This window comes from Nycticebus coucang, chromosome 22 (assembly GCF_027406575.1).
Source record: "Nycticebus coucang isolate mNycCou1 chromosome 22, mNycCou1.pri, whole genome shotgun sequence".
Classification (NCBI taxonomy): domain Eukaryota; kingdom Metazoa; phylum Chordata; class Mammalia; order Primates; family Lorisidae; genus Nycticebus; species Nycticebus coucang.
This window is the reverse complement of record NC_069801.1, coordinates 24,561,356-24,584,810: the sequence shown is the minus strand read 5'-3', so window position 1 is coordinate 24,584,810 and position 23,455 is coordinate 24,561,356. Positions and strand designations below refer to the sequence as shown.

General features: G+C 53.8%; 1 protein-coding gene across 1 annotated transcript in view; it reads left to right on the top strand.

Moving 5' to 3' along the window:
* Positions 1–2,800: 2,800 nt before the first annotated feature.
* Positions 2,801–23,455, top strand: part of SDC3 (syndecan 3) — a 38,093-nt gene continuing 17,438 nt past the window's right edge. Inside the window, exon 1 of the mRNA XM_053576902.1 lies at positions 2,801–3,057. Within this exon, the coding sequence (XP_053432877.1) occupies positions 2,920–3,057 (138 nt within the window). The 5' untranslated portion in view covers positions 2,801–2,919. The remainder of the gene's footprint in view (positions 3,058–23,455) is intronic.

The following is a 23,455-nucleotide window of genomic DNA, read 5'->3' as shown; positions in this document are numbered from 1 at the left end:
TCCTCTTAGAATAGCCGCTGCCATCTGTGGCCAGCTCCAACTGTTGCAAGTCCTTCCTTACACCAAGCTGACATTTGGCTCCTTGTAACTTCCACCCTGACCATGTCGCCCACTGGGGAGCTCAGAGTCAGTCTGTTTCCTGGGTTTGCTCCGTCCCTCTGGAAGTTCTCATTATCCCTACATCTGGGTCCCTTCCTTTATAAGATTCATCCCAGCCACCTTTGTTGAACCCCCATTACAATGACAGAGACAAGCTCATGTGATCTTTCCCACCTGGCACCTGGCTTGGCACATAGTAGGCACTCAATTTACACTTGCTAAATGAATGAATGATCCCTGCACAATCATTATCTCCGTATTACAGGTGAGGCTCTGAGAAGGTAAGTCACACATCCAACATAACACAGCTCCTAATTGGCAGAACTGGGGTTTGGACCCAGATGCCCAAAGCAGAGCAGAGCTCTCCAACTCCAAGCTGTGCCCGCACAACTAAAGCCGGCTTCCCAGCTACTGAGACCTGCCAGCTCTCCCTGCCCATCTCCCCAAGGTGCCCATAGGCCAGAATTCCAAAGCGTTTAGGAATGGGATTTTCAAGAGGCTAGGATGTTGGAATTCCTAGAGTTTGTGAATCTCAGAGTTGAAAAGTCTCTCTCTGTCCAGGATCTCTGCCAAAGGGCAGCTGGCCTGGCCTTACATATTCTTTAGTGACTGGACTCTCATTCCCTCTCAGGGAAACCCTGATACTTTACTGTGTTGTATATTGCCTGGCCCTTTGTTACCCAGAACCCATGGCGGGTCCCCTTGTCAGGCTAAGGAGTCTACCTGTCTGTTACCCAAGTCAATCAACAGAGAAGTGGATGAGAAATTAACAGTTTTATTTTTATTTATAGAAAATTCAGTAATTTGGGAGAGCAGTGGGGATATTTCCCAAAAGAACTGTTCTTCTCTTCTGTTTCCCTCTGTTACTTTTTATTCTCATAGAAAAAGCAAATATCAACAATGTTGTTAATCATCACAGTGTATATTGAATAGATTTTTAATAGGTTACAAAGTTACACAATATCTTCTTATCGTAAAGGGCTTATATTTTCGAAGCATTTTTATTTTAGATAAAGTGTATAGTTAGTCAACACTTTACTGGGTGCACAGAGTGCTCTGGGTTTTTGACTGGTATCATGGAGTCCAGTTCTTGGAAGTGAATAAACATATGTTGGCTTGTGGTTTATCTGGCCTTGTTAAGGCCTGAGCAATAGTGCCCTGCATGAAATGGCCATTCAGGTCAACAGTCGCTGGTAACACCCTGGAGCCTCTTCCTCCAGGTCCACCCCTCCCTAGTCTCTCTCCTATCTGCTCCATTCATTCTGTTCCCTTTTCTTTGGGGGAATTGTTCCAGTTTCAACTCAGTTCAGTTCCTATTTCCTGATGGCAGGCTGAGCTGGGTGCTGAGACACAGGGGCCAGAGAGAGGAGTGTGGCTGAGGATCAAGACATAGAGCCCACCATCATTTGCAATAACCTCTTCTCTCTGGCACTCAGAGACCCCATCTGGTAAGTGGAGATACTGACAGCACAGACCTCATGAAGTTTCTCAGAGAATGAGATAACCACAGAAAGTGTTTGGCACCTGGCATATGGTTGAGGTTTAATAAACGTTTACATCGCCATGTGCCCCCAATATGCCTGGGTGGGAGTGAGTCCAGGTAAATGGTAAACACAATTCACTGTTTCAACAAGTTTGTACTGAGCACCCGCTAGTGCTAGGGTCTGTGCCAGTATTGGGGACACAGCAGTGAAGAAGGCAGACCCTAACTGCCACTTCCCTGGGGCTCACAGGCTGGCAGAGACTAGAGTCAGTAAGTACAGTGTGGGGTTCGCTGGCTGGAGATAAAGGCAAACTGTAAAAGGCACAGTGACCAACGCAGGATAAACAGATCACCAGGGATAGGCTCTGCCGCTGCAGCGGCTATTTTTCACACCACCCTGCACTGACGCAGGTGGTCAGTCACATTCTAGCAGGAGGAATCTGAGTCCCAGGGAACTGGGGGGTTCGCTGGAGACCACACAGCTGGTGGAGAGGCAGGGTTGACAGATCCATAGCAACAGAGCCCAGGAGTCTTCCCCATGGTGCTGTGGGAAGACCGAGGCCCAGAGACAACAGGGCCTGGTCTGGGGTCATACAGCTTCTCGGTGTCCCGGAGACATCAAAGTCCGTGGTCTTGGATGACCTCTGGCCCACTCTGTAGACTGGCTTGGCGTGTGTGTGGTAGGAGAGATGATGGGGGTCCGGGAAGAGACATGTGAGTGAAACCAAAAAGGGGTAGGTAGCCGAATGCTACCCATTCACTCAGACCCTACAATAAGCCAGGCCTGGCCCTGGGCAGGCTCGTACCTATTAACCCTCACAACAGCGACGAGGGGCGTCCCGCGTGCTCCCCGTCCTGCAGACCGAGGCTGGACTGGGGGCAGGCCACTCGTCCCTGGTCACACCGCCGCGCGGCTCCGAGCAGCCGGCTGCCCACCCCGCGGCGGGGCCGGCGTGCGCCAGGGCGCCCGGTGCGCCCGGGGGCCGGGCGGCCGGGCCCCCTCCGGGCCGGGGCTGGGGCCAGCCTCGCGTGCGGCGGCGACCGCGGGGGGCGCGCTCCGGCCCGCCCCGCCCCCGCCCCTCCTCCCGCTCCGCCCGCGCTGGGGGCGGCCCGGCGGCGGCGGCAGCGGCGGCGGCGGCGCACGCTTCCTGCGGGCGCGGCCGCTGTGGGCGCGGAGCAGCGAGGCGGAGCCGGGCCGCCGAGCCTGAGCCCGGGAGCCGAGCCGCGCGTCGGTCCAGCCGCCCGGCCGCGCCGCCGCCGCCGAGCAGCCGCCCCGCGTGCCGCGCCTCGGGAACAAAGGCGCCCGCCCGCAGCCCACCGCCCGCCGCGCCGCCGCCATGAAGCCCGGGCCACCGCACCGCGCCGGGGCCGCCAGCGGGGCGGGCGCCGGGGCCGGGGCCGCGGCCGGGCCCGGGGCCCGCGGGCTGCTCCTGCCGCCGCTGCTGCTGCTGCTGTTGGCGGGGCGCGCCGCGGGGGTGAGTGACGCGCCCCCGACCCCCGCCTCGGCCTCCCGGGGCCGCTGCCCCCCGCGCAGGCTCCGGTCCCTCCCGGGACCCCTGCTCCGGCCCCGGGGCCGCCTCTCTGCCCCTCCCCCCCGGCCACCCCGCGCCCCTCCCCGCCCCCCGCCCCCGCGGGCACCCTCTGGCCGAGATCCGGGGGTGAAGGCCGCCCCCGCTGCCGGTCATCTTTGTGGGGCTCATTTCTCCTTCCTTCTGGACCCCTCCCCCGAGGGAAGCCCGTGCGGGAACCTGAGTGCGGGTCGTCATCACGGCTCCCCCATCCCCCCAAGCGGCTCCCTGAGCCTCCTGCCCGGAGGCGGAGCCAAGACCCCTACCCTGGCCGGAGGACGTGAGGAGGGGCCTGTCTGCGGGTTAGGGGGCGCCAGGCGCTGGGGCCGGGCTGGGTGTGTCTGTGGGCTGGAGTGAGTGCGGCTCCTGCCTCGTGGGTGTGCCCAGATCGCGGCCACTTGTAGGGAACACAGATTATTCCCCCAGCTGGGGGAGGGTGTGCATTTGGTTCCCTGCCGGACCGTGGGGGCCTGGAGCGGGGGAGGTGCAGGGAGACTTGGTGAAGGTGACCTGAGGGGGCGAGTGAGGGTGACCCTGCGCGGGGTGTGTGCAGCCACCTCAGTGAGGGGTGCCAGGACCTGTGCGTGTGGGGGAAGGATGTGTGCACTACACGGTGGGTGCCACCATGCGCTCCGTGTTTGGGGTCGTGTGACGGTGACCCATTGTGCATGATGTGTACCAGTGCTGGGCTGGGCCACCGTTGGCCACGGCCGCGTGTGCTTGCAGGGGGTAAGGGTGTGTGTGTGGGAAAGACCTCTGTGGTGGGCGTGTGCTTGGACCCACGGGAATGTGTGTGAGTGCACACCTGAGCGTGTGCATGTGGGTGCGTGGGTGACCCTGGGCATGGTCAAGTGTGTTCAGATAGAGGTGACTGTGTGTATGAGGTGACCCCTGAGCATCCCTTTGAGTGACCACAGCAGCCATGCTCCGTCCTAGCTCCATCTGGAGAACAGGAGGTAGAGGGAGGAAGGACTGCATCTCTTTTTGAAGGAGGGAGGTCCCAAGTAAGTTTCTCCATGAGCACAGGTCTAGATCCTGGGCTGAGGTTGGACTGGAGATTTCTAAGTCCAGCCTCCCTGGTTGGTTTCAGGGGCTGTGCTGTCCCACTGTTCTCCAGGCTCAAAAGCACCCAGATCTCTCAAGCAAGCCCCAGCTGCCCAGCCTGCCCTCCAAGTCCCTTACTGCTGTTGGCTCTAGTCAGCCAGGCTCCCAGGTTGTCCCTTGGACTGACAGGCCCTTGGTCAGCCTTCCTTGTCTAGGGACTGTCAGCTGCAGATAGGAGAGGGTTAAGTGCCTACTTGTATGAGGTGCCTAGTGGCCCAGGAGCCTCATCCCCAGTTCTCCCCAAGTGGGGTGAGGGGAAGACGTCCCTGGGGAGGTTAGGGACCCACCCCATCCTAGCAGCTGGGATCACTTTCTCAGCTACATTTCTGAAAGACCATCCTTAAAAATCAAAGACTTGGGAAACACATGGCCCTGGGTTCAAATCCTGCTGCCACTGATTTGTGGTGTGATTTGGGCAAGCCATCTCATTTCTCCTAGCCTAGGGTTCCCCTCTGCAAGATGGGGCTACTAATACCCTCCTCAGAGGATGGAGATTAGATGAGATGGTGTGTGGTTGTACACAGAGGGAACTCAGTAAATATTTGGAGTATAAATACATGAAAAGGGGTTCATTATAAAATGCTTTAGATGTGGAAGCCAGGTGGGAATCCAGACCTGTGGCACCTTAGGCAAGTCACTTTCTTTGCTGAGCAACTATTCTTTATCCATAAAAGAAGGCTAATAATTCACACTCCACAAAGTGGTAGAAGGAATGAGATGAGAACATTTATGAATGTGATGCATAGCAGGACCTCAACAAGGCAGGGTGCCGTGAACTAGGGGGGTATGGCTCAGACCCAGTGTGGGGTGGCAGATCAAGCAGACCCACAGGGTCTGGGCCTGGAGGCCTAGATGGTAGGTGTGGCTTGGGGGAGAGAAGGGGTTGGGTGGGGCTCCAGTGAGGTAGTAGAGTTAGATGTCCCTCTTGGGGCCTTATGCCTTTCTGGGGGTTAGGCACTTGAGGAGGGGCATCACCCCTCTTGTTCTAATCTGGCCTGGGGTGAAAAGGATTGATGGGTGGTACATGGTTGCCAGAGTGCCACACCAGAGGATGAGGGCTCTGCCTGCAACAGGAGGGACTGAGGTTACATCAGAAAAGCCCCGGCCTGGGAGGCTGTAGGAATGGCCTTGACGGATGAGCAGTGGCTGCTCAGGGAAGGCAGAGGCAAGAGGGCTTTGAGGGAATATGAGTGTGTGTGTGGCTTTCAGGGCGGGGATGGCAGGTCTCATTCATGCTGCAGATGGTGAGTCGGTTGGGGTGTGTGTGTGTGTCTGTCCTGGCATTTTGGGGATTCCCTCTCCTGATGAAACAAATGACCAGGACTGTGAGGGACATCTGCCTTCAGGACTACCTCAGCTACTGTACTTAAGTCACCACCAGAAAGGCTTTGAATGTGGGGGATCCTAGAAATTTCAGCTTTCAAAACATGGTCTCTTAAAAGTCCAGGTGGAAGAGATCTTAGGTATCTCTTAGTCTTGTTTGAATACTCCAGTGATGGGAGTTCAGTACTTGTGGCTGTATGACCTTGTAAAAGTTACTTCACCTCTCTGTGCCATAGTTCCCATTGCTGTAAAATGGGGAGAATAAGAATGAAGAGGGTTAATTTGGAAAGATTTTAGGGCAGGGCTGAGCCTTAGCACATGCTAAGTGCTCAACAAATGTTGATTTCTTGTTCTTCTCAAAGTTGCTATTCTATGATTGGGAAGGTGGTAGGGGTGGGGAGTGGAAGGATGGGAGAGAGAGAGAGAGAGAGTGAGTGAGTGTGTGTGTGTGGTGTCAGTAGGGAAATTCTTTTGAAGTTCCACTCCCAGGCCCCGTGATTCCTGCTCCTCTCCACACACATCATTTCAAGCATGAGGGCTCCCTGCTCTTCTTCCCTCCAGGGTACTCCAAGCTTTGGGGTGCCAGCGTGAGATTGTCCTCACTATGAAAATGAAAAGTTGGGGACACCCTGGGCTGTTCTGGGCCAAGCTCTAGGGTGAACCCACTCCCCTTCCAGCAGTTGGTGAACAGACACAGGATACCACAGGGGTCTGCTGCCAAGGTGACAGGGCTTCTGAGGATAGACAGAGCTGTGTGATTTCAGGTAAAGGGTTTCTCTCTTTGTCTCAAGGTCACCTTCTGTAAAATGGGGACATTAGCCTTGTGTCAGCCTCACAAGGATGTTGTGGTGAGGACATGTCCTTCTTGAGCAGACCCTGAGCAGCCTGCCCTGTAATGAGTCCTAAGAGGATGGGGCTTCTGGGGTGGGGGACCCCAAGGGGGTCAGGGAGGGCTTCCTGGAGGAGGAGAGTTTGAGCTAAGCTATGAAAATGGTCACCACATGACACTGAGCAAGTTGTAGCTTGTCTTGACCTGTCAGCAGGGACACATTCTCGGCTTACAGGGCCATTACTGGGAGTATGTGATAATGCTGTAGAGGCAGAGTTGAGATTTGAACCTGGAGCCTACTGCTCTCTGGGGAGTAGCACAGTGCCTCTAGCTGTGAATTTAGTGTGTTTCTTCTTGTCCCTTCTTGTTGGGTGTGAAGTGACCCATTGATTGGGTCCTGGGGGTCCCTGTGGGGCCCTAGAACAGCACCAGTGGTGTGGGGCAGCTCTGTGCTTCAGCTCTGAAAAAAGCTGAGGGGGTGGGTGAGGGGACCATGGTAAGGGGCAGAAAGTGGTCAAGACAGAGCTGCCCACAGCAGCCATTAGAGCTGGGACCCCTCCCTGAAGCAGCTAGAGGGAGAGGACTGGTGAGAGAGGAAGGTTCATTCTAACAGGGGCTGCAGTGGATTCCTGAGGGCTGGAGCAGAAGAGCCTGGGGGTGAAAGGCCATAAAGTCCAGCAGGGTCTGAGGGCATGATTTGTGGGCAGGCTCTGTACCTCTGAGAGCTTAATGGTAGAACCAGCCGCTGATGCTTGCTGAGAGCCTGGCTCACCACCATGCACTTTAGATGTATTGTCTTTTTTTTGTTTTTTTCAATTTTATTTTATTTATTTTTATTTTTGAGACAGAGACTCAAGCTGTCACCCTGGGTAGAGTGCTGTGGCGTCACAGCTCATAGCAACCTCAAACTCTTGGGCTTAAGTGATTCTCTTGCCTCAGCCTCCCAAGTAGCTGAGACAGTAGGCCCCTGCCACAATGCCCAGCTATTTTTCTTTTTTTTTTTTGCAGGTGTCCTTGTTGTTTTAGCTGGCCCAGGCTGGGTTCGAACCTGTCAGCCTCGGTGCATGTGACCGGCACCCTGCCCACTGAGCTGTAGGCGCCGCCCCAGATGTATTGTCTTATTTAATCCTTGTGATGATAATCTTTTGAGGTAGGAATTATTAGAACCCCGATTTTACAGATGAGGAAACTGAGGCACAGAGAGGTTAAGTGATCTGCTCAAAGTCACACAGGCAGAAAGTGACAGCTAGATTGAGCCAGGGCCTGGCAGGCAATAATGGGATTGGGCTGCAGTCCTAATTCTACCCCTTCTTGCTGTCTGATCTTGGGTAAGTTGCTTCACCTCTCTGGGGCCTGCCTACTTCCAACACTTTGCCCACATTAGCTATTGTTTAGTAAGTGCTGCTCTTGTCAGGGGTGTCCCATGTCTTTTCTCACTGAATTCTCCTATAGCCTTGGAGGTTGGTGATGGAGGCGAGAAAGGGGGCTCAACCAGGGCCTTTCCGCCTCTACCTGCTGCCTCCTTATAAGGCTCTGTCATCTGTAAGAGAGGCTACCCGGAGGGCCACTGGAAATGGAGACGGGTGGGGGAGGGGGGGCTTTATAAACTGAAGGGCTGTCAACAGGTTTGGGGTGTGTGGGCGTGTGTGTGCTCGTGGGGGCTCACGTGCTCTTACGTGTGTATATACACATGCTCATGAAGGGCCTTATGTCTGGGTCATGTGGTTGGGGCACGGGAAAGGGGAAAGTTTGGAACCTCAGGATGAGCAGGATCTAAGAAGCTACCATTCCCCCTGATGTGGAGGGAATGCCTGCAGTGTTGGGGTCTCACTCTCTGCAGAGGCACCTGGGCCTGCCTTTAATCTTCTCTTCACCACAGAAAGTGCACAGGGCCCCATCTCCGTCTGTGCAGCCCCATCCCTGAGTCTTGGCCCCAGGGCACCTAAGATTCTCTCTGGCCTAGCAGTGACGGGGATTCCGAGAGGGAGAGTGACTTGCTGGGGGTCACCCAGCAGACAGGTGTGGTGTCAGAGTGCTTCCTCCATAGACCGAGGACTCCCTGGGGTGGGCTCTGTGGGTATCTTGTTTCTTATTGAATCCCCAGGGACCACTTTGTGCCTGGCCCAGAATTGAATGGTTCAAATGAGGGAGCGAATGAGAGAATAAATGAAAGAAGGAAGGAAGGAATAAATGAAAGAAGGAAGGAAGCCAGGCTGGGGCTTGTGTCCTTTTCTGTGTAGCTGGGTTAGGGAACAGTGAGGCTGGAGAGTCCTGCTGGGCCGAGGTACGTCCCGTGGGCTGACAGGCGCCAGGGGGGCGCATGGGGTGGGCCTGCGGTCTGAGGGTCTGAACACCAAGGCGCTGCCACCACCAACCTTGGCGGGACGGGGCTGTGGCTCTGGGCTCCAGCCCAGCTGTCTGGAGCCCTGTGATTATGTGTCTGTGGGGGTAGAGAGGGTGGCCAGATCCAGGAGCTGCCCAGGATCCACCCCCCAACTCCCATCCCAGCTGGGAGCAGGAGCTGGGCTGGGTCTGGACCACCTGGTTTGTCTCATGGCCCCTCCAGGCCTCTGTCCTCTATAACATCACATTCTGGGAACATGAGGCTAGCTCCCAGTAAACACTTGTTGACTTCACCCCCCACCCCCACTTGCCTTGGCTCCCAGCCTCCCAGGGTTCCAGGAGGCTCAGTAGCCTTTACTTCACTTCCGGCCCCCTCCTTCAGAGCAGGCCCTCTCCAGAGGGGCAGCCGCTCCCTTCCCCCACTGACCAGACCCAGTGTCAGCGCCAAACAGGAAGCTGTGATTACAGGGGGAGTCTGAGCAGCAGTGGCTGAGGGCCCAGCAGTGAGGGTGGGGGTGGTCCTCTTCCTACCTGGTCACTGAGGGTAGAGGGCATGGAACACCTCAGCTGGCCTTTTATATCAGCTGGAGAGGTGTCTATAACCTCCATTGCCCCAGCTGGCTGAGGCTTGCCTTCTTCCTGTGCTGGGGACCCACCCAGGCCTTGGTGCTGTGTCTATTTTGGGGTCTCCAAGCCTGAGGGTGTGGCTTGAAGCAGTAGGAACAGGGATCCTTGAGCCAGCTGGTGCAGGGTTGAAGTCCCAGGTCTGCCAGTTTCCTGCTGTGTGACCTTGGCAAGTTCACTTAACCTCTCTGAGCCTCAGTCTCCTCTTTAAAAATGGGGCCATAGGGTTGTTTGAGAATTAAAAATCTGAAGTAATGAAGTAAATAAAATAAAGTAAATAAGGTGTGTTGGTTTCTTCCATTTCCCTGCCTTGGCTTTTGTTCTTTTCTTGTCCCTCTCTTGGTCTTACTAAGGAATTGCTTTTTCAGGGTAGAAGTTAGGGTTTTCCCTTGGAGAATGTGGGAACTAGGTTTGACTGATCATGGATGACCCAAAGGAGAACCTGGGGGTGAGAACTCTGCTCAGAGGGAGAACTGGGTTGGGGCACCTAACTGGAGCAGGCAGGATTGAAGTCAGATTAGAAGACCACTTCCCAGTGCCTCATGGCGCTGAGTTTTGGGGAATTTGGTTCCCTAGAACTGTTGGGCAGCATGCAGTCCAGTCTGGAGGCCCAGGGTGAGATTTGACCTCTCTTCAAGCCCTTCCAGTCTTCTTTCTCTGGACTCCAGAGAAACCTTGTTATTTGCAGCATTAGCCCAGGACAGGGTGACACTGGTGCTTTCCATTTTCCTCCCAGCAGGGAGCATCTCAGCTGTGTTCCCTTCTTCACTCTGGCCCTGGCCTGAACTGGGTGACTGCCGACTTTTACACAGGACCTCAAGGCTGGGAGAGCCTTAGGGAGATGGCCTGCCCTATAGCTTGATATCCCACAGTTGGTGGCCCAGAGGTAGCCTGGTTCTCCAACCTTAGGTCACCTTCCAGCTACTGTGGGGCTGAGGGAGTGACGTTCTCCCTATTTAGAAGCCACCTGTGAAAGCTCACACAAAGCTTACTGGTGGGGCCTGCAGGTAATTTGACCCTTTCTCTTTGGAGTTCTGCCTGCCCCCTGCTGATCTTGTCATTATACCCCTCAGAGTCAGGGTTTTCTGGGGTGGGTGTGGGGCTGGGCTAATCCTGATTGGGGCCTTCATCCTGGTTCTGGGATGGGCCATGGGCTTCTCAGCTGCTGGCTGATGTTGACTCACCTGGTCAGCCTTGGCCCAAACTCCCCTGGGGCTTCCTACACCCCCTGGGCTTCCAGCTAGACCCTCCCCCCACCCCCCATCCATCCTGCCTTCCCCTGCTCCTGCCTGCCAGCCCAGACTTTAATGAGGGTAATTTAGAATCAATCACCAGCAGGATCTGGGAAATCTAATTGCAGCGAACTGATTGCCAATTCGATTGTGGGCACCAGGGGCTGTGGGTGGCTCATTAGACCTGCCCCCTCCCTGAGCTTGGGGGGACACTGTGGAGACTGAGCAGGCAAGGCTTCTGGAGAGTTTGGGGTGGGAGGGTGGTATTTTTGCTTTGGGGGTGCCTGGCAGAATCCATGCACTGCTCCTGTCTCAGGCCCAGCATAGGGGTGGGCCTGGGTCAGTCTGTACCCTGTATTTTCCTCAGGGCCTGGCTGTTGGTGGGGTGGGGTCTGCAGTTGCATTCTATGTGGTTCCTGCCCCCAAGATGCTCCCTGTGTGGCACAGACGATGACAATGAGAGAGATGACCAGTATTTAGAGACTTCGAGCTAGGTGGTAGGCACAGTTCTTGTGCTTATGCTTTGCCTCAGTGAATCCTTACCGGGACCCTTCTAGGAGGCAGAGATAGCTACCCCATTTTACAGATGGGAAAACAGAGGCCCCAGAGGTAGTTAGCATGACCCTGTCCCTGGGGCTTACTGGGGTGTTTATTCAGGGACATTGGCAGGCCAAGGTGAGTGTGCAGCCAGGTGGGCCTGTGCAGGGGAGTCTGTCCTTTGATGTAGCAGTTCATATTTTGATAAAGAGCACCTGCTGTATGAAAGCCCTGCGCTGGGGGCTGTCGGTGTTCAGTCGTATCACGTGTGTGTTTCCTGTGCTTGTCTGGACGCACCTTGCTTGGGGGTGGTCTGTCTGCGGCAGGTGTGTTGTGCCCAGGCCAGGTTTCAGGGGGGCATTGCAGAGAAGCAGTGAGGAAGCCGTCTACCCACTCCCTGACAGGTTGAGTCCCTGCTGTGATGCTGAAAGTGGCGTGACTTGGCCAGGTGACTCTCGACTCTTAGTCTCCTCTTCTGTCGAATGCTCTGACCCATTAGGCCAGCAGTTCTCAACCTGTGGGTTGTGACCCCTTTGGGTGTCAAACGACTCTTTCACAGGGGTCACCTAAAACCATCACATACACCCTGCACAAATACAGGTGTATGAAAATAATTTTATGGTTGGGGGTCACCACAACATGAGGAACTGTATTAAAGGGTCGCGGCATTAGGAAGCCTGAGAACCATTGCATTAGGCTGTGGCAAGGAGTTGGGAGGTGCAGTTTATTAAAAGGAAGCCACTGCTGGATGGTTACTTTTATTTTAAATATCACACTTTCCCCAAGATTGTTACATCTCAGATTGTTTATCTGCCACTGGCTTGTCCAGCGAGAGTGGGCAGCGTTTTCTCTCTTTGGGCCTCCATTTCCACATCTGTGAGTGGGGAAGTTGGACAGTTCTGATAGTTTGAGGGACTACCCGAAAGACCTCAGCCCGTGAGGACAAGGCCCGACCTAGGGTGGCCCAGTGGGGAAGGGAGGGCAAGACAGTGGGGCTGGGGGGAGGATGGGAGGCTTGCGCCCTTCACGTGGCCTGTGTATGGCTACTCTTGTGGCTAGATGGGAGGTGTCCCTCTCCCAGACCCCTGGGGCATGATCAGTCAAATCCAGGCCAGCTGGGGGCTGGGCAGTGAGACTAGTTTCCTGGGCAAAGAAGGAACACTGGACGGGAAGTCCAGTACCATGGCCTTGTCTCCACTTGTGCTGCCGACCTGCCAGATGCTTCAGCCACAGTGTACTTATGCTCCGTCTGTGTCTGGCTTGTGCTGGGAACTAGGGACCCCCAGGGGGCTCAGCTTGGTCTCTGACCTCAGGAAGCTCTCAGCTGAGGGAGCCAGCACATGAGAGGGGCTAAGGGAGTGAGTCGGGTGAATGAGAGGTTGGTTTTGACTCTGGAGACTCAGGCAAGACATCTTTGTACCAGCCCTTGATGGGTGGCAGCACATTGATAGACCAGGGTGGATGGGCAAAGGCTCAGAAGTGGGAAAGGTCGTGGTACATTAGGGAACCAAATATTTGGCTAAATGCAGCTTTCTCAGCTAGGGGAGGGTGGGCCATATGTAGGAAGGGGAACACATCTCCCTTTGGGATAGTGCGGGGCTCCTGTCTCTGATGAGAGTGTGTTTCATGCATTTAACAGACACTCACTGGATACCTTCTGGGTGCCTGGCCCTATGCCCCAGTGATGCCCCCATTGGCTCAGAATGAGGGCTTTGAGTTCTAACAAGGCATTTGGGCTCTGTCCTACAAGTAGAGGGTGTGGTCTATAAAATGAGTGCAGCCCCAGTCCCTTGTGGAGGTGGCATAGGATGCCAAGAGCATGGATGTGACAATGTTGAGTTCTGCCTGTTGAGTGCCTGCCACATGTGAGACACTCTGCCAAATGTCTCATATGTAAAAACTCAACCCTTACAGTAACCTTAGGAGGAAGATACTATTATTATCTCAATTGTGCAAAAGAGGAAATTAAGACACATCGAGGTTAAGTAACTTATCCAAGGTTACAGAGCTAGTAAGTGGCCAGATGGGATTTGAACCCAAGCAGTCTGGGCCCAGAGTCCTCTCTGGTGTGTAAGCACTGTTCTGTGATGCCTTGGGCATTGCAAACTGTAACTATGGTGCCCTGACAGGACAAATTGAAGGTTAATCAGGTCTTGCTAGGTCCCTGAACTTGGGTGGCTGTTGCTGGGGAGGCGTTTACCAGGCCTGGGGCTCTTGACTTTCTGCACCATGTTTTTCATCCATATTGGGCCATGGGCTGACACTAGCCTAGCCTAGGGAAAGATCAGAGGACTGGAGATGATTTCAGTTGGAAGGGCCCTTGAGAATACTCTTGTCCAAGTTGCTCATTATCTCAAAGGGGAAACTGAGGCTAAAGCATTGCTACCAGGTTATAGTGAGTGTCTTCTGAGCTCCTGTAGTTCAACTTGCTTATTTTATGTTTGGGGAAATTGAGGCTCAGAGAGGTACACTGGCTTGCCCAAAGTAACACAGCAAATTGTTGGCTGAGCAGGAACTCCTGTGGCAGGGCACACTTCTTGTACCATGTATCTCCTCTCTCTCTCTCTCTCTCTTTTTTGCAGTTTTTTGGCCGGGGCTGGGTTTGAACCTGCCACCTCTGGCATATGGGGCCGGTGCCCTACTCCTTTGAGCCACAGGCACCGCCCATTTTTCTTTTTCTTTTTTTTTTAATTTTTTCCCCTCTCTTTCTCTTTTTAAAAAAATTTCAGATTAATATGAGGGCACATCTGATTAAGTGACATAGTTCACATTTGTAAGGTTAAAGTGCAGCTGTAGCTGTGTGCTATATATCTATGCATTGTACCTGTTGGGTAGGAAATTACCGAACCCTAATCTCCCCTGCACCCTCCTTGAATTAACTGAGTTTTTCTCTCATGTTAGCTTAGTAATTGTTAACCCTGTTTCTGCAGGCCCCGTTCCCACACCTCTCTTCCAGGAAGCCTTCTCTGCCCGCATGCCCAGTATTCTCTATGCCAAATCAATTTTTGTCAGGCCACACATTTCTCCAGCCTCATCCCTTAGCCTCAAACACCCCACACTGCTATGATCCAAGACCCCTGGCCGTTCCCTGAACACAGAACATACCATTATCTCTCTTTTCTTCATGCCTACCCATGTCCTGTTCCCTCTTCATGGACTGTTTTGCTTCTTCAATGAACTCCTACTGATCCTCCAAAACCCACACATAAGTGTTGCCTCCTCTGGGAATCCTTTACTGACCCCTCCTCCCAGCTCCCAAGCATAGGTGAGCCTTCCTCAGCCCCTTTTCTCCTGACTCTCTTTTCTAGAGTCTCAGGCTCCTCTTCTACATGTGAGGATTCTTTGCCAGGCCCAGTTCTGTTACATTGCTTCATAGTATCTGGTTCCCACAGGGTTACACTGTACACTGTTACCACCTCCGAGAGCTCACTTGGATACATTGTCGCAGCTGCTAACCCCCATTACATCATCTCCCTGCTCAGCACTTACATATGATACTTTGTTTCTTCCCCCAATTCTGACATTGTTACATTGTGTCTTTTCCCTGCCGGCACACATCCCGTTTTTACTTCCAGCTCTCCCTTGTTGTCACACCTTGTCCTTTCTCCCAAGTCTCCTGCTCATGTGACTCCCAAGTTGGGGAGAAGAGAGTGGAGCGTGGCAGCAGGGAGCAGTGGGCAGGAGGGGATGTAGCCTTCCAGCCTCAGCCGAGGAGGGGAGGAAGGATGTTCTGTGTCCTCTCGTGCTCCATCTTTCTGGAGGGTGGACATACTGTGGACTTCTACAGGCTCAAGCTTGGTTACAGAGAGGTGTCCCCCTGCCTTCCTCCCTTCCCCCTTGCCCTCCTGCCCACCTCTTCCTCTTCTGTCTTTGCTCCCAGCCCTTCTCCCTCCTGCTTCCACCCTCTTCTTTCTCTCTCCCTCCCTCTCCTGCCCTGCTTCCCTGGATGCTTCTGTCTCACTCACTCCCTGGCTCATTGGAACCTCTCATCTCCCTGGCTGTGACTCAGGGGGACCAGGATCTGAGGATTCACCTGGGGGACAAGTGTCCCAAGAGCTGAGGGATGGTTAGCCCCGGGGCTAGAGGGATTCTTCTTCTGTGGTTCCTCACCTTCCTGGTGCCAGAACTCACAGTTCCCTTCACCTGTCTCTCCAGAAGTGGAGCTTTGAAGACAAAGAGCCCCAGCAGTCAGTCGCTTAAGGCTGTTCAGAGTCATTCAGAACAGCTGCCTCAGGGCAGTAGCCTCTGGGATCAGAGACCTGGCCTGGCTGAATCCTGTTTTCATGTGAGGGTGGAGAGCTGGGGGGCTTGTGGGAACAATTTCAGATCCACATGGGGGTGCAGCTCTGTGTTCGAGGGATGGTCTACAGGCTGTGAGTGAGGGGCTGGGTTTGTGTGTGCATGTACATGTGTGATGGTGTGTTGCTGTGTGTAGATCTGTGCATCTGATGCATGGGGGCCCTGGGGTCTGTGTAGGAAAGGATGCTTGTGCTTTTTGCTGTCCCTCAACTGCTGTCCCTGCCCCTTTCTCAGCTGCAGGTATTAGCAGCTCATGGGAGTTGGTAGAGGAAGTTAGGAGACACTCTTCCTACCTGACGTGGGCCAGATGCTGCACACCTAGAAACATGCACACATGCAGACCCATTTGTGTACATGAAGCTGCACACATGCACTGGTCCTGTGCATATGACTCAGAGACACAGAAACAACACAGTGCCCCCCCCCCCCACGTTCCACTCAGAGATGCAGCCTGGATGCTCACAGAACACACCCAGACCCGGGACGACCCCAGGTGCACCTAGATGCATGCCCAGAAACACCCCTGAATGTGCTTGGATATGTGTATGTGCTATGTACACACTTTCTCTCTCTCTCTCTCTCTCTGAGCTACCAGGAATGTGTCTGTCCTTAATCCCAGCTCTTAATCCCAAAGTATAGGAGCCCAGGCCAGAAGGGCAGCTGGTCATCTGGCCTCATTACAGGTGATTAAGACAAGGGGAGGGGGCAGAGGGCAGATAGCCTCAGAGCTTTGTCTTTTGCCTGACCTCCAGGGACACTTCCCTACTGGAAAACTAAAAAAACAACCTTGGGTTCCTCCAGAGATTGAGTTATATGTGATGTACCAAATCCTGGGTGCAGACATTCTGGGAGGGGTGGGGGGAGGCGCAAGGGTGTGGCTGTGTGTCCCTAAGGATAGTGACAGCTGGGCCAGAGAGGCAGTTCCATTCATTTAACTACCTGCCTGATGGGGACCCCTGAACCAGAATCTTCTGAACTGAAGCATCCCAGGGATTCTGGCTGCTGGGAAACACTTTTTCTGGACAGAGCATTTCTGACTAACTGGGAAAATGATGCCCAACCAGGAGATGCCTAATTTGGGGCCGAGCAGGGAGGAGGGGTGGTCACCAGGGACTAATGCAGGATGGGGAAGCTTCTGTGAGGAGGTGAGGCCTGAGCTGGACAGTGAAGGGGTTGGCTCCTGATAAACACATGGGGACATTCTTGGTTGTCACAACAATGGAGGGTGCAGCTGGCATTGACCAGGTAAGGGGTCAAGGCTGCTACATGGTTACAGGGTCCAAAAGAGCCCTGATGGTTGTCCTGCCCGGATGTTAATCATACTACTGTTGACAGATGCTGTTTGGTAATGAGGTGTAGTCTGGGGTGCTCCTGGTAGGAGGGGGTCAGTGTGACCATGGCTCAGAGAGGCGATTGTCTGTGGCATGCTGTGGGAGGCACTGGAGGGGTGCACTGAGATTGTTCACCCCTTCCCCAGATCCCCCTTTCATGATTAGATAGACACATGTGTCTCTGAGGGGCTGGCTATGATATGTGGGGGTGGCGACCATTATGCCACAGGGCTCTGCAAGGGTTAGGACTCACTTGGCCCAGGGGCCAGCACACCATGGTGCCCACCAGCTGTTGACTAGGAGTGGGCAGCAGTGGTGGGGAGGAGTGGTCATGAGCACTCTCTATGGCCACAGAGCTCTCTATCACCACCTATGTCCTTGTCCTGGGGTTTGGGAAATAAGACTGTGTTCCAGCAGCAGCCCCTTGCCTTGTGTCCAAATTTGAGCCCATCTTTTCCAGCCCAGGTCCTTTTTCCAGAAGCACTGTCTACTGCAGAGCTTTGGTTCCTGGGCTAGACTGTTTGGGACTCATTTCTTCCTTTTCCTTCCTCCCTCCCTCCCCTAAGGGGCTGGACTGGTGTGCCCTGCCAGGGAAAGGGGCGGACTATGTCAGCCCCCCTTCCAGTGTTGAGGCATATCTGAATCTGAAGGTACGTCCTTTTGTCCTCTGTCCACTGTGGCTGTCTAGGGCAGCTTGAGAACAGACACATCTGCTCTCAGACACCTCAGGCTCACCCTACCTCCAGCTGGCTCCCAGGCACCAACCTCTGTCCAGGGCAGCTGGCAGCCGCCAAGGCCCTGGCTGTCTTCACAGAGCAGAGGACTGTCTATCCTGAGGCCTGGGCTGGGCCTGAGCTGTCAGACCTTTGTCTGGCGGGTGCTCAGTAGCCCGTCTCTCCTACCCCTACCTGTCTGGACTTGGGTATGAATCCTGAAACCCTTAGCTTGCCCCCAGCCCTACCCCCATGGCCTCCCCCTCCCTGGCCCCAGTCCCCCATCTGGCCTGGAAGAAGGGAGTAGGAGGCCTTGCAGAGCCTTACGGCTTATAGGCTGTCCCAGTGATGGGATGGAGGGAGCCAGAAAAGACCCCAGTCCCTCTCCCCTGGCATCCTCTACCAGCCTCCTGTGGGTGCAGTGCTTCCCGTGGGTCCTGCCAGCTCCTCCTCAGGCCCCCAAGGCAGCGTTCTCCCCACTGGGCTCAGATGGTGCCGGAGCACCTGCCAGCCTCTGCGTGCCCAGCTCCCCACCCTGCAGCCCCCGGACAAGGCCTGCTCATTACTCCTCATGTGTCACTTGAACGTGTTGCAGCCAGAGGCCAGCAACATGGACAGAGGGCTGGGTGGGCCATCCCAGCATCACTGAGGGCAGCTAGTGGAAACCTGAGGTCCAGGGACGGAGATGGCAGCCAGCCCGTCTGGAGTTGCTTCCTTCCCTTGGATCCTTCTCCAGACTATCCACCAAGCCTCCCCACCTTCCAGCGGTCCCACCTGACAGAGTGGCCTTTGACAAGCGCAAAAGAGTCAGTTGCTGAGCTGGGCCTCTCCCACTTGTGGTCTGCAGAGTAAATGTTTGCCTGTCCAGAGGTGGGGGCTGTGGAGGTCTCACTTGGGCCTTGGTTGGAGGGGGCTTAGATTTGAGAGGAAGTGAGCAGGGACAAGACAAGGGCGTTGTCAGGATGAGGAACACCGGGAGTCTGAGCTCTGCTGTGTGACCCTGGGCAAGTTTCTCACCCTCTCTCTGAGCCTTAGTCTCACATTCTTTTTTTGAGACAGAGTCTTGTTTTGTTACCCAAGCCAGAGTGGCATGGTGTCAGCCTAGTCCACAGCAACCTCAAACTCCTGGGCTCAAGCAGTCCTCTTGCCTCAGCTTTCCTGGGATACAGGCATGTGCCACCATGCCAGGCTAAGTTTTCTATATTTAGCAGAGACGTGGGTCTCAGGCTTGCTCAGGGTGGTCTCGAACTCCTAAAGCTCAAGTAATCCTCCCATCTTGGCCTCCCAGAGTGCTAGGATGATAGGAGTGAGCCATAGCACCTGGTCTCATTCTTTTTTTTTCAACAACAGCTTTATTGAGATTTAACACATACACATACGATTCACCCACCTAAATTGTTTAACTCAGTGGTTTTTAATTGTGTAGGCATCACCAATTTTAGAACATTGTTATCACCCCCAAAAGAAACCCTGCACCAGGCTCGGCACCATAGCTCAGTGGTTAGGGTGCTGGCCACGTAACGTACACTGTGCGGGTTCGAACCTGGCCCAGGCCTGCTAAACAAGGACAACTACAACAAAAAAGTAGCCAGGCGTTGTGGCGGGTGCCTGTAGTCCCAGCTACTTGGGAAGCTGAGGCAAGAGGATCACTTGGGCCCAAGAGTTTGAGGTTGCTGTGAGCTGTGATGCCACAGCACTCTATCGAGGGTGACAAAGTGAGACTGTCTCAAGAAAGAAAGAAACCCAATAGCTGGGCGTTGTGGCAGGCGCCTATAGTCCCAGCTACTCGGGAGGCTGAGGCAAGAGAATCGCTTCAGCCCAGGAGTTGGAGGTTGCTGTGAGCTGTGTGAGGCCACGGCACTCTACCGAGGGCCATAAAGTGAGACTCTGTCTCTACAAAAAAAAAAGAAAGAAAGAAACCCCGTACCCATTAGCAGTCACTCCTATTTCTCTCTAACTCTCCAGTCCTGGGCAGTCTCTTGTCTACTTTTCTCCCTCTCTGGGTTTGCCTGTCCTGGATGTTTTATAGAAATGTGATCGTACAATATGGGGTCTTCTGTAACCAATGTCTTTCGCTTAACATGTATTTTCAAGGTTCATCCACACTGCCGTGTTTATCAGCACTTCATTTTTTTTTTTGCTGAATAATATTCCATTGCATGGACACACCACATTTATTTTATTTTATTTTTTTTGTAGAGACAGAGTCTCACCTTATGGCCCTCGGTAGAGTGCCGTGGCGTCACACAGCTCACAGCAACCTCCAACTCCTGGGCTTATGCGATTCTCTTGCCTCAGCCTCCCGAGTAGCTGGGACTACAGGTGCCTGCCACAACGCCCGCCTATTTTTTTGTTGCAGTTTGGCTGGGGCTGGGTTTGAACCTGCCACCCTCGGTATATGGGGCCGGCGCCCCACACCACATTTATTTATCCACTCATCAGTTGATGGACTTTTGAGTGGTTGCGACCTTTTGACTATTACACAGAATGCTGTTATATATATTTTTTGTATGTGGACACACATTTTCTTGCATATATATCCTAGGAGTAGAATTACTGAGTCATACAGTCACTCTGCTTAACATTTCCAGAAGCTGCCAGCCTATTTTCTAAAGCAGCTGTCCCGTTTTATATCCTCACCAGTGGTGTGTGAGGGCTCCGATTTTTCCACATCCTCACCAACGCTTGTTATTATCTTATTTTTTGATCACATTCATTCTTACAGCCATCCGTCACTCAGGTATTTATAGAACATCTGCGTTCACTAAGGCAGGGTGCTCACTGTAAAACTGGGAGGAGAGTCTGTCCCTTGAAGAGGGATTTTAGAAGATTCAGTGGCACAGTATCTATGAAAATCCCCACTGGGCCTGGCACAGAGAAGGTGCTCTGTGATGGGAGGTAAAGATTGCCAAGGAGAGAAGTTGGGGTGGTCAGGAACCATGGGGCCCTCTGGGAGTGGAGGAAGAGAGGCCAGAGTCTGTGTAGGCTGACCACCTACTGTGTGTGTGACCTGGTCCTTTAGTCCTCGTGGCCCTCTGGGCCATATGGTTGTCTCACTTGCAAGTGGAGGAACTGGAGCTCAGGCCAGGCACCTTGCCCTGGGTCACCAGGCTGAGAAATAGTCAGGCTCTGGGCTGACAGCCTTGATTGGATCATCTGGTTTAATCTTCCCAATGCTTTGTGGTTAGTGCTATTGTTGAAGAAACTGAGGCTCAGAGAGGTAGACTTCCTTACGCAGAGTCACACAGCTACTGAAGGCCGGTGCTAGGATTAGAAACTAAGTAGTCTGGCTTCAGAGTTCCTGCTCATTTTGAGGCCATGCCTGTCTCCAGGACTCAGGTGATGAGGGTGAGGGCTTGGGCATCCGTCTGCCTGCTCCCCTGTCTGTTCCCTCCCGAATCCCACACAGATCCTCCTCTCGGGTCAGAGGCAGCCTACGGGCAGCGTGGCCCTAAGCAGGCCTCTGAGGGCTCTGCCAGCCCTTCCTCTGTTCTATTTCTGACGTTTGCTTCATGCCTCAGTTTCCATTTGGGTGATAGTGGAGATGACCCCCAAGGCCCCTGTCATTCAGACCAGCTGAGTCTGGCTGGTTCTGCCCCTTGAAGTGGAGCAGCCCAGAAGCCAGTGGGGCAGCAGGCTGGGGGTGGGGAGTCGCATCTTCACTGGGTGTGAGTTTGTGCTGGTTATAAATAACCCAGCAAACAGGAGGGTGAGGGAAACCACTTCCCAGCTTCTCAGGAGGCTAGGCCTGTATGTACACGTGCATTCACTAGAGAGGGACATTTCAGTTATGTGGGTGCTGTGTGTCCTCAGGGTGGGTGTGTGCCACTTGCCAGGGGTGGGCTTTGGGGAAGGTGTCAGAAACTGCAGTCTCCTGGGACAGCTGGAAGGGTGGCGCCTGACTAGTTGGACTCTAGCAGGGTCTGTTCAGTTTCCTGGGGGAGGCTGGGTTGGCCCAGCAGAGCCTGAGCGCCAGTGAGGTTCCTGGAGGCCCCTTACCTGGCTCCAGGTGGCCCTAAGAACAGGCTGAAGATCCCTCTGCCCTCGGGGTCCTCTGTCTGCTATCCCAGCTCTTCTCACCATCAGGCTCGGCCTCCAAGCTCCCTTTGCCCCTCACTGCCCTGGTCCTGAACGCTGATCTGACTCTCCAGCTGAGCTCCCTGACTTCTTTATGCAGTGAGGAGACTCGTTTCACCTGGCTCCTGATATGACATGATATCAGTGTGGGGCCTGGCACTTAGTGTGTGCTCAGTGAATACTGCTTTTCTTCTAGCCCAGGTCTGGTGGAGAAATAGTCAGAATCTTAGGCTTCACTGGGATCCTGTTGATCTGCATGTTTTTGCATATAATTTACATAAACATTTTATGCCAAAATATGCTAGGCTCAGTCTCAGTTTCTCTTGTCTCCTCCCCGCTCTCTTGGAATTCCCCTGGCTGGATTTTGGGAGGTTCAGAGAGAACATTTATCAACCCGCTTGGTTTCACACACAGGGAAACTGGGGCCCATAGAAGAGCAGGGTCTGACCTAAGATCCCATAGTGATTGAGGCAAGAAGAAGGTGATATGGGGTCTGTAGGTGGGACCCCATCCACAGTATTCATTGAACAAATATTGATGGAGGCTGACTATGATCCAGAAACATTCTGGGCCCTGAAAATAGAGAAGTGACCATGAGCACAGAGTCACTGCCCCCCATAGTGGTTGGAGAGGAACACAGATGTTCCTGTTAAACCAGGAAACAAATAAATAAGCTCATTTCAGACAGTGGAGAACTATGACAAACTAATGCTGACAAACAAGCAGGATATGTGGAGAGGTCATTTGGGTAGATTGGTGGTCAAAGAGGAGTCAGTCCCAGAGGCCACTGACTGCCTTTTCATTGCTAGATACACGGTAGCTGGTATATATTGGGGATCATTACACCCATTTTTCAGGAGGGCAAAGTGAGGCCCAGTGAGATGAAGGGACTTTACCAGGTACCTAGTTGGGAAGTGGGGAGCCAGAGCTGGAACATTTAACTCCATGCTGGGTTGTTCCTTGGAGATTTGTGGGCCCCAGGATGGGCAGCCCTTGCTGCATTGTTGGCAAAGATAGTCTTGGAGCCTGGAGACTGAATCCCAGAGACACCTGCTGGAAAGTCATTGGGGTGGGGAGTGGGGCAGCTCACCTGAGCTGGGCCACCCTGTCATGTGAGTTTGCCTTGTCCTCCATTTCTACTCGTTCCCAGACATTCAATTAATCTGTCTGTCTGTCTCTGCATGGTGCTATGGAGGGGTGGGGGTGGGGTGGGAATGGTCTCTGACACTTGCTCTGCCCTGAGGAGCCTTTTGATGGGGGAAGCTGATAAGGGCTGGGAATAGGTGTGCTTTGCAGTACCAAGAGCATAGTCCTTGGGCTTCAGCTAATCCTGGGTTCAAATCTTGGCCACATTGCTGTGTGACTTTGGGCCAGCCAGATGCCTCACCTCTCTGAACTTCAGTTTGCCCATAATAATCCCGTACGGCAAGATTTTTTGGGAAGAGAAATGAGGTAGTATGCATATAAGAGCATGGCATATAGCAAGTGCTTCCTCTGTGGAAATCTGTAGTCATTGTTCATGGTAAAGGACAGACTGGCCCTAGCCTTCTCCAGAAAAACACCCCTGAGGACAGCAGTTCTCAACCTGTGGGTCGCAACACACAGGAACTGTATTAAAGGGTTGTGGCATTAGGAAGGCTGAGAACCACAGCCTTAGAAGGAGTGTCATGTCACAAACTGGGATTCCTGTGTGCATCCTCAGGCCTTCAGGCATTCATGGAGCACAGGACTTAGAGTCAGTGAGGTCAGAGTATACTTTTGTGCCCCCACTGGTAGCTTAACAGCCTCAGTCTCATCTGTAAATGGGAACAGTAGCTTCTGCTTCTCAAGGTTGTTGGGAGGGTTCACTGACATCTGGTGGAAGGGGCCCGTTGGAGTGGTGGGGGCATGGTT